The sequence below is a fragment of the Lemur catta genome, chromosome 16 (genome assembly GCF_020740605.2).
Source record: "Lemur catta isolate mLemCat1 chromosome 16, mLemCat1.pri, whole genome shotgun sequence".
Classification (NCBI taxonomy): Eukaryota; Metazoa; Chordata; class Mammalia; order Primates; family Lemuridae; genus Lemur; species Lemur catta.
This window is the reverse complement of record NC_059143.1, coordinates 24,262,801-24,274,220: the sequence shown is the minus strand read 5'-3', so window position 1 is coordinate 24,274,220 and position 11,420 is coordinate 24,262,801. Positions and strand designations below refer to the sequence as shown.

The following is an 11,420-nucleotide window of genomic DNA, read 5'->3' as shown; positions in this document are numbered from 1 at the left end:
GGTTCCAGAATTCTCACAAGGCTTTGAACCCACAGCTGCAATGGCCAATGCTAAATTTTCTAGTGGTCAGGCCAAGCATCTATTTAAGTCACCAGCAAAGCAAGGGATCAAAGATCCTTCCTTAATGAAGATTTCCATAGTTGGTGTTTCTGAATGGGATCATAGTGGTCCTAATAGGAAAAAGAGTGCTTTGTTGGATTTCCTTACATTTTTAACATAATTTGGTATTGATTTTTATATATCTGTCATATATTTTATATTTGAAATTTATCCTGACACTATCAGTTCTTGAATTGACAATTTTTAGCAGCATTAAATATAAACTAATTTTGATTTCTGATATTTATATATTTTTCTTTCTAATTAGGTTTCAAAATACTGTTAATCACTATGCCTGAAAACAAGAAAATTTTCCCTTCTCCTGCTGGAGATGATCAAAGCAAGATAAGTAAGTTTATCCTAAATTTATTTTCTTTGAAAATAGACCATAGATAAATGGAATACAAACCACTCACCAAGGAAGGCAGCTGCAAAGATAACAAACTTGTCCATGATCATAGGTCACAAAACCAAAATTTTTTGGGACCAGGAAAGTGAAATAAGTGAAAGGAGCAAGTAAGTTTAAGGGAAATCTACTGTCTGACTTATAATCAATTTCTTTTATAATTACTACTGAACTATAGTATAAACAATAAATAGGTAAGTAGTACAACAATATTGTGCTGGGTTAGCTCTTCCTGGCTCCTGGAAGCCAGATATATACATCTCTTCTCATTTCCACTCCATTGGTAGCTTGAAGTTGTCCATGACAGTAGTATTTATTACCAACCAACAGCTGGTTAGTAAACTTCTAATAGCACATCATTGAAAGATAAATGTGCAAAATTAAAAATTAAAATACTAACATAATTCTATTTTAAAAATTGCGTTAGATTTTATTGTATTACTTTGCTCTATTGATTTGCACCCTGAGCTCCTACATATTTCATTCTGTATTATGTTAGCAATGCTGTATCTTTGCATGATGAACAGAGGTCTGCAAATTACAGGCCATAGTCCAAATCTGGATAGCAAGATTTTTTTATAGCCCCAAAGTTAAGAATGGTTTTAACATTTGTAAAGAATTGTAAAAAGAATAGAAAATGAAACAAAACAATGAGGACTATGCAACAGAGACTGCGTTTGGCCCACAAAACCTAAGTTTTACTATCTGGTTCTTTACAGAAAAAGTTTACCAACCCTGGTGTAGAATTTAACTTGATTACTTCAACGGAGAATAATAGATAGTCTTTGTATCAATTATCCACAGTTGCACTAATGCTATGTAACAATCAACCACAAAAAAATGCACGTGCATATAGCATCATAAGCATTCATTTTAGCTCACTTGTCTGTGAGTGGTTCTGCCTATCTCAGGGGGGCTCAGTACAGCTCACCCATGTGTCTGCAGTAAGCCACAGGTTAACTAAGCACTGTCCTTGATCTTGCTCATTTTGGTTGGGCTCTTTCACATGTTTAGGGTCTTGGCTTGGAAAATTAGGCTGACTCAGCTGTGCACTATGTTGTCACTAATATTCCGGGAGGCTGCTGGGAAGCTTATGGCTTTGGAAGGGTTTCAACAGCATGGACAGAAGAAAACAAGACCTCTTCAGGCCAATGCTCAGAACGGGCACATTATCATTTCTGCCACATTTTATTGACCAAAACAAGTCACAGGACCAGCCCAGAGTCTAGAGTTAGATATTAGATTCCATCTTTTGATGGAAGATGCTGCAAAGTCACATTGTAAAGGAAGGTGAATACTGAGAGGAAAAAAATATTGAAGCTATTACTGCAATCGAATTACCACAATTTTCTTCAGGGTTATTAAAGAAAGCAGTCATTTAGTAATTGCAAACATGGATAAAGTCACGGCACAATGGATTTTATGTAATATTACTAACCTTGGATAGAATTTTACTCCTATATCACCACACTTATTTTCTGAATATTTGAAAAACTTTGGTTTTTAGCACTTTAATCCCTCTACCAATATTAATTGAAAAAAAATGTTATTTCATTTTCATAGAGTTTGTGCAGTAATATTTAAACAGAAAGTTTCCATTTCTGGAAACTGATCCCCATTTCAGAGTAGCAAAATGGATTAGGTTATTAATTTAAAACAATTTTACCAAAGACACAATTTGGAACAAGATAGGATAATCAAGCATACTGGTACATAACTCATGTTGAAATAATTGAATGAATTACTGAAAGTTTTTGGATTGATTATAATGTGAATTAAAAAGACTAAGAGTTTGTTCCAAGACTTTGGAGAGCTGAGCCGGTGGTTTCTCTTTGAATGACTTGACAAAATCAAGTCTGTTATTTGGAACAGAAAATGACCAGTCTACACTGGTTTGCAAGCAAAAACTAGAAAGTTAATCAGATTAAAATAATTTAGGCCACCCACCCTCATTCTATGCAATAGAGAGAGATGCACAGTCACATAAAAAAAAACCCCACATATCACATGATTCAGTAGAATATAAGTGTTCTGTAATACAGATTATTTCTGCAAAATGCATAAGAAATGGAAAAGTCTGGTTGGCTAACTCTTTGGAAAATAATGTAGTTAAAAAATTGTTTTTTAAAATGTGCTTGGTTAGCAGTTCAGGATTTTTGTATTTGGATGACATTAAAAACAATATTTGGAATGCTGACATCAATAGGAACCATCATATAAAATTAACTTTCATCTCTTTGGCATGATACCATCTTTAAACACCCTATCCTCTATGTAAAACCACCGATCAGTGTAGAGAATCTTAAGCTCATCAAAAAAAAGGCAATGAAAGGCCTTTGTTTAAGCCATATGAATTTATCAGACCTCAGTGTTTATTACTATGTTTTTCTAGATTTTAAACTTTTAAGGCCAAAGCAATTTTTGCTAGATGATGTACTGAACTTAATTATGTACCAGTCTTTGAAAAGGTTTGTCATTAACCCTGACCATTACAGGAACACAGTGGTCATAGGTACCAGCTTCTATGAGACTATATTCAACTTTCTTAATATAATACTTTTCTTAATAATAATACTTAATATCCAAAACAAATCATTTTCTGACATTCTGTCAATCATTTTAGAACTACTATGGTTGTATTGAAATTTTCATTATACTACAAATAAACAATTAATTGTGTGATTATTCCTTTGCTTTCAATTGACATAAGTCATAAAGCAAATTATTAAACTTTTAAAAATTATTCTATAAAGTTTAAAAAATCAAGATAGATTATTTATATAACATTTTTATAAACTCTAATCAATCATTTTGATTTTATGGTGGAGATTTTCTAGAAATACAGTTATTCTATATGTAAATAATTTTATTTATCTCTCTTCATGTATCACGTTTTTTATAGTGCGACTCTAGTAATGAACTGGACTATCTTGCCACACTTGCACAAAGCATATCTTGCCATACTGTTAGATTTTAAAAATGCATGTATAACATAACCTTGGAAATTAGTTACTCTTTATTAAAGTTCTCTTAAAAGCATTGATTAGAGGAATCACAGAAAAACTTCTATTAAAATTATTAATGTATGTATCATCTCAGAATGTCACCTAAGATGACTTCCCATTCTCCTGTTCTCTGTCAAACACTCTTCCAGAGAAACACCATTCAAACTTTGTCTCTCTGTTCTGTCTATCCTCTCAGTCTTTTCTTATGCAGTTTAGCCTGTATCTCTTTCTTCTGAGGCTATTTTCTCCCCTAACCCTTACCTGTGCAATATAGGGCAGGCTAATTGACTCAGGAAACAAATATTTTATTTTATTTCATTTAACTTTTTATAGGTGAAACATGTCTCAAAGCAAAGGCTCTCAGAGAGACGGCACGGGCAAGGACAGATGCAGGTATCCAAATAAAACCACCTTGTATATTTTCATCTCTCTTTTTTTTCTTGTCACATATTTATTTTCTTTTCAAAATATTCTAAGAATGAAAATAATTTCAGGCATTCTTGTACCTATAATATTCTATCAATGAGTATAATCTTAACTTTTCTTTAAAAAATACTTATCTGTTAGTAGTTTATGTTATATATCCTATTTCCTTTGTTCCCTTTATCATTTTAGATAATGTATACTTATAGGAGAGTGAACAAATCTACATAAATGTTTTTAATAAATGTTTATGAGGAAACATCTGTGTCTGTGTCACCTCCACTCAGGCCATGTATAGAGATGACCAATGCCTCAGAAGGCCTTCCTGCACCCTCCTAATCAATACTTTATGCCATCTAATATCTGGACACTAATTTCCTTGCTTTTCTTCTTAATTTTGACTGTACTATCCCATACATATACATCCCTAAAGATGTACTTTAGTTTTGCATATTTATTAATTGAAATTATATTACATTAATATTTGTGTCACTGCCTCTGTTCAACATTATTTATTATCTTCATGTTTGTTGTTGCTTTCATTTGGTCAATGTTGTTTGTGAGTTTCATCCATTTCATTTGTACCATTATACAATATTATCACATACTATGGTGCCATTCCATTTCTATCCTTTCTTCTGTTGAAGGACATTTTAAGTTACTTCTAATTTTTGGTTATTTGGACAGTGCTCCTAGAAGCATCCTTATATGTACATCCTGTGAGAGTTTTCCTAAGGTATATTTATCAATAGAACTGATAGGTACATGCTATGTGTATCATTGACTTTATTAGATAATGCCAAATTATTTTTCCAAAGTAATTATAAGAGTATGAGTTTACAGAGCCATAGCAGTATAGAAATGTTCCAATTGCTTCCTTTTCTTGCTACCACTTGATATTGTTATTAAATTTTTATATTGATATTAAATTATTGACAATCTCCATACTATGAAACAATGTCTAATTGTGATTTTAATTTGAACTTGCCTGACTACTAATGAAATTAAAAATTTTTCCACATACTTTTGGGCATTTTCATTTCTACTTTTGCAAATTGTATCTTTTTTCTAATTTTCTAGTGAGTCATTTGTCTTTTTTTTACAGTGATTTGTAGGAGTTCCTTAGGTAATATGAACACTTGTTCTAAGTCAGTCATATATGTAGCTATATTTTTTTACACTCATGCCTTATATTTCTAATCTATTTATATTGCCTTTTGATGAACCGAGGTTCTTATTTTTTCAAGTCAAATCTTTTTACATATTATTTAAGGAAATCCCTACTCTGAGGTCATGCAGATATTCATCCAAATTATCTTCTAAACATTTTGGAGTTTTGACTTTCACATTTAAGTTTTCAGTCCATCTGGAATTGATTTTTATGTGTTATTTGAGCCGTGATGACCACTTTTCTTTTGTGTTTTATTACTTTGTACTGCTTATTGCACTTGAAAAATTTTTTGTGGGTATTCCATGAAGCTTAAGATACAGATGGCTTCTTCCAGAGTACATTTGCTTTTGCTTCTGCCAGAACAGGGAACAATACCAATATGGTGCAAACTTAAAACAAATTCATGGATTGAGGTGTCCATGGAATATCCAATGATGAAAACCCAATCTGCAAATTTAAGTGTGGAGTAGCCAAAGTTTTAATGTCACAAAGATGAGATCTTTTGCTTTTGTTTTGGTTTGGTTTTTTTTAGACTTAATGTACATCATAGAGACAATTTGTCTATAATTCCTTGAGTTCTGATAGAAGTCATTGAGGTCATTATTTCTGGTTTACATTTACTCTGAGGCTGTAGCCATTCGCTATCCAGGCTTAAATGAATTTTGCAATTTAATTGGGAACTAAGGGGTCTAACTTTTTGTGCCACAGGACCTTTGAAGCCTGTTGAAACTTATACTCTCTGGCTTGAATATAATATTTTTAAATGTATCATTTTAAAAACTCCAGAATATTTTGAAAATAAAGTAAAAAAATTTTTGCCCATCCAAGTTGATGGATCTCTTAAATTCTGTCTGTACACTGCTTGTTGAGAACTCCTGATACTAAGTTTGGCTGATTATTTTGTGGCACTTATAAATCATCAAACCCAGTCCAAGTTCTCTGGAAATTGCAAATGACCTTTATGTAAAATATCAATTTTATGATCTGTGCTCCACTTAAAACTCTAGGTTTCTACTCTCCTTTATATTTTGTCCTCGTAGTTTCTAACTACCTTGTTCAGTTTTAAATATCTATGTATCTATTTCTCTATTTAAATCTATGTATCCAGCCTTTTTTAGTTATTTTCAGTAGAAAAGTGAATCTGATAAGCCTATCCTGCCATTCCCAGAAATGTAAGTTTTATACACCATTATTTTATATTGAATTATGTATATATGATGAGAATAATTTTTCTGGCTTATAAAATTTAACAATTTTAATCCCCTACTGAATTCTATGTCTTCCCAAAATTGAGAGGTAATGTGCCTTAGGACATATTTCTCAAAGAGTGTCCTGTTGAATGTATTAATGTACTCCAAGATATGCTTAAGAAAAAAAATGATTCTGAGGCAAAATAAAATGAGAAATTCTATGCAATTTATCTGTTTCTTGAAGATTTTTGATGATGATTACCATATTGAAAGCTCTAAAAAGTCTGCCAAACAATATGCTATTAGAGCATAGAGCCACTTTTTTTTTTCTGTACTTATAATAATCTCATGGAATTTCATATTTTAAACACAATTTTGAAGAGAGCTAGTGTAGTTGAAAAGACTTTGGAACTAGATACAAAGTTTTAATTGTAGTTCCATCAGTTACCAACTTTGTGAACCTGGTTTTGTTCACTACCTTTCTGGACCCCATTTTACCCATGTGTAAAATAGAAGTTAATATGCATTATCATAAAGATTAAGTAAATTAATATACTGAAATCAAAGTCATATATATGTTTAATAAATATTAATCTCATTTTGAGATTTTTCTACCTTCATTGTTTTAATGAATTATGACAAATTTATACTATGAGATGCTATGAAACTGATATTTCATGAAATATAAGATACATTTAATTGTAAATTCACCATTATGTTATAAACCCTTAAGAAATAAAAAACTGTCAGTTAAGTTGTGCTCTACCAGTCTTGAATTTTAAGATGCATCCTGATTTGACTGATCTTAGCATGTGAAAAACTATTATTCTAACAACAACTGAAAGTATGAAGTTGAATTTGAAATATGATTTTAAAATTGATAAGGAATTTTTCTGTCCTGAGAATTAAAAAAATATGTATATGTTTGTATATACATGTATGCATATACATATATGTACTTATGTGTATGTGTATATTGCACATATATTTCATATATATGCACATATGCACAGATACATATACATACATGAACATATATATGTACATATAAAATTTCCCCATAGATATAACGTATCTGGAAGTACACACAAGAAAATTATAACATAAGTTACCTACTGAAAGGAAAACTGGATCACTATGGGGCAAGAATAGCATGGAGACTTTTTAAATGACTGATGTATTAATTTTCTTTTAAGTTTTCAAATTATTGTAATACATTTCTATACTGTATGAAATTCTGTTGATTATGTTTTATTTACACTTAACTTTTCCAGTTTTTTAAAATCTTTTTAAAGAATTGTGTCTTAGGTATATTTTCTATTACAATTCTGACTCTCCCATGTCAGTGTCTGATTTGCACAAGGATTCGATTATGGAAACCCTTTTCTTTTAATACTTTGAACATTATACAGAACTTTTGCATTGCAGACTCCCTAAGTCACTGGTTGAGGAACTGAATGTAAGGATTGGAGTCATCAAGACTTAGGCGTGTTTTGGGAATGTCTGTCTAATCTGAAGGTTAGAGTAAAAGTAAAGTTAAAGGATAATAATGAGGTCTAAATTATGGCAAAAGCTCATATCATCACCACAGAGTCTGAAGAAAGAAACCAGAGAAGGGGACTGAAGTTGTCCTTAGAAAGCAAAAAGTTCAACAGCTTGGAAAATAGGGTATTTGCTTCCAATACTATCTAATGTTTAGCATTTATTCTAGGCTGGCATTTATGAACAAGCCCAGACGTGGTAGGCTGGCTGGCTTACCAGCACACATTTACTTAACATTTTTAGAATTATTTCCTTCCTGTATTTCCTTTTAATGTCTTTGCACATACATTTATATTTTCATCTTTTACCGGTATTTTAGGTTTGTTATTTATCTACTATTAAACATTTAAATTCTGAATGTATTTCTATGTTTTGAACACATCAAAAAAGTTTTCTTACAAAGTGTTTTTCTTTTCTAATACATATTTTTTGTTATATGAAATTATACTTTGGCACCTTTGTTATTTGGAAATGTACGTTAAATTTTCAAATACCTTTGAATTAATTTTATGTGACTAATTACTAACCGTACAGTAAATTGATTAGGTAATGCCACTAGTTTTTTGAGTTATTAGATTGTTGCTTAAGATACCTTCACTCTTCATAAAGTTTTATTACCTTTAAATGGTATCATTTTGGGATTCATAATATGTATATTGATTTTTCCTCATTGTATTCTTTATATTCTATATATTCGGTTATCCTGAACTGCATATGCCATAGATAAATGATGGTGAATTAAATTTTCTCACTATATTTTTTCTCTAAATATCTCTTCATGTTAAAAATATATATTGTTTGTTCCAATATAATAAGCTGTTTTATTACACATATACCAATAATTTTTCATTATTAACTGTAGCTTCAATTATAAAATAAGTCTCAATATTGTGCTTAAGTTCTAGATTTTTTTATTAGTGTGTCACATAGTTTTCTTTTTCAGAAAAAAATTGCATACAATTTATTTACAATTTTTTGATATCATTTTATATTTGGGTTTTTTTGGATAAACATAGGTCATTTTTATATTATAATAGTTATTTGATTAGCACTATCTTTTATCATTTTCATACTTTTTTAACACTTCTATCATTGCCTATTTTTGCCATAAATTTACTTTTGCCTTATTTTATTCTTTAGTGTGTTTTGGAATATAAATATTCTATTTATAATGGTTGGTACTTCTAACATAAGATACTCTACAAGCACTTAAATCTGACATGTATGTATGGATAACCTCAAAATATTTTAATGCCTTTAAAGTAAAACAATATATTTTTATTTGACAGTATACATATAGAGAAATGCTCATTCGAAATTTATAATTTAATGCATTTTGATAAGTATACACAAGCATGTGACCACTACTTTTTTTAGCTAAAAAAAATTTCCGTCACCCCAGAAACTTTCTCACCTACCATGAGCAACTACTATTTTGATTTCTATCACCATATCTTAGTTTTGTCTTTTCTTGTACTTCATGATAATGGAATTATACAATATCCACTATTTTTTATCTGGCTTTCTTTGTGCAACATGTTTTTGAGATTCACTAATGTTACTTCATATATTGGTAGTTCATTCTTTTTGCTGGTCAGCATTATATTACTGCATAACTACAGAGGGATTTTTTAAAATCTGTTTTCCTAGTGATGGACATTTGGGTTGTTTCTAGTTTCTACTATTATGAATAAAGCTATCATAAATGTTCTGGAATGGTATTTTTGTGAACTTACACTTTCATTTCTCTTGAGTAAAGACTTGAGAGTGCAGTTGCTGCCTTTTGTGTAGATATATATAACTTTATAAAACACTGTCAAACAAACAATATTCTTATGTTGGAGAATTTTGAAATACTTCAGAGATTGTAAAATAAAATAAAAACTTTCCCCTCTCTCTGTACATTTCCTCCTTCCAGAAATAACCAATTCTAACAGTTTCTTAACCTAGAAATTTTATGTGTCCATAAATATCTACGTCTCAACCTCTATATACATCTGTTTTTTAAAAAGTGATGACAAGGTTTACGTACAAATCGCTGCCTTGATAGTTTTCACTTAGTATATCTTGGATAACATTCTATATCATCAGCAAAAAATGATTCATCTCTTTGCTTTTAATAGCTTCATGCTATTTTGAGTACTTCTTGTGAGAATTAAGCCTCTTCAAGAGCACAGAGAAAACATATAAAGATATCCTACTGTGGGTTTTGATTAATAATTGTATTATAGTTACTTTTTCAAGGAGAATACTTTCTCAGCATAGTTTTGTACTTTGTGCTGCTTACTTAAAAAATTTATATTAACTGCTCACTACTTTTTTTTCTTTTTAAAAGACAATGCCACATCACAAGGGTTGGTTCTATTTGGTGCCCCTAAGGAAGCCATCAAAATTTTTCATGAAAGTGAAATGACAAATACTGAAGGTAAGGACTGAATGTAAATTGTATAGTAAACTACATAAGCTCTATTGATATTCACTTATTAGTTTGTGATGTCAATACTCTATTTTTTATTAAGAAATAAATCTTACATATTAAGAGTTAATGTAGTGATATATAATATTGAAATATAATGTAATAAGTTCTATCAATATATTATGAATACATGGCTTTGGTTTATAAGAGTCATTATACAATTTCAGAAATGCATGAATTTTAAAGTAAATACATACATAGATATATATATATATTTTATCACTCAAGCTAGGACTGCCAGGTGCTAGATAAAACCTTTCCAGTTCATTGGGGATAGTTTTCTTGGAAGAAAGAAGAACAACTAATATTTTGGGGTGTGAAATCCAGAATTACAAATTACACAGTGACAATCTATAAATATTATCTCTGAAAGTGTTTCTAACATTGTATGTGTAAAGAGGTGGAAAGAGATGAGAAACTGTATACATTTATTTATAGGGGATCATACTTATTTCTTCTCAGACCATTCTGGTAGAGAATTCTTTATGTTTATCAAAAATATTTTAATCTTGATTTTGGAAATTTCTGCTGTTGTGGGGATTTTCAGTTTTACAGGATTAAATTGGAATAAGTTACCATTGTGATTCTTTCATCTGTTTCTGTTCAGTAGAAATTTTGACTAAAATGTTACGATCTTCTTGGTTTAGAGTTTCTCACCCATAGCTAGTTTATAGGCCATAGTGAGTTTTAGACAGATTTTTCAAGTATTAAATGAATGAATTATGAACCAGTTAATTAAAGACACTGGAATATCCATGTGCTATTAGGCTATGGAGATATTTAAGAAATTATCCTTATAAGAAGTGTGTAACATTGTAAGCCAAGTAAAATATAAATATATGCAATAATTTATATGATACAATGGAAAAGAATGGTTACATAGTGTGACAGCAGAAATAACACAGGGCAGTACATGCCAAATGAATACCATGGACGAGAAGCATCTTCAATATTTTGAGTAAGGCAATTTGTATGGCCTCCAAGTATTAAGAAAAATCTTAATGGATGAGGAGAGATGTGGACTGAATTTTAAAGAATGTATTTTGTATAAGAAAAGAAAAGGGAGAAGAAAATTTAAGCGAGCCTAACAGAATGTGTTAACAGTGAG

The 11,420-nt window shown here is 30.5% G+C and overlaps 1 protein-coding gene across 1 annotated transcript in view; it reads left to right on the top strand.

Annotated features, from left to right (window-relative positions):
- Positions 1 to 375: 375 nt before the first annotated feature.
- CCDC178 (coiled-coil domain containing 178) overlaps positions 376 to 11,420 on the top strand; it is a 351,257-nt gene continuing 340,212 nt past the window's right edge. The window contains exons 1-3 of the mRNA XM_045527704.1: positions 376 to 448; positions 3,844 to 3,903; positions 10,172 to 10,261. Of these exons, the coding sequence (XP_045383660.1) occupies positions 391 to 448; positions 3,844 to 3,903; positions 10,172 to 10,261 (208 nt within the window). The 5' untranslated portion in view covers positions 376 to 390. The remainder of the gene's footprint in view (positions 449 to 3,843; positions 3,904 to 10,171; positions 10,262 to 11,420) is intronic.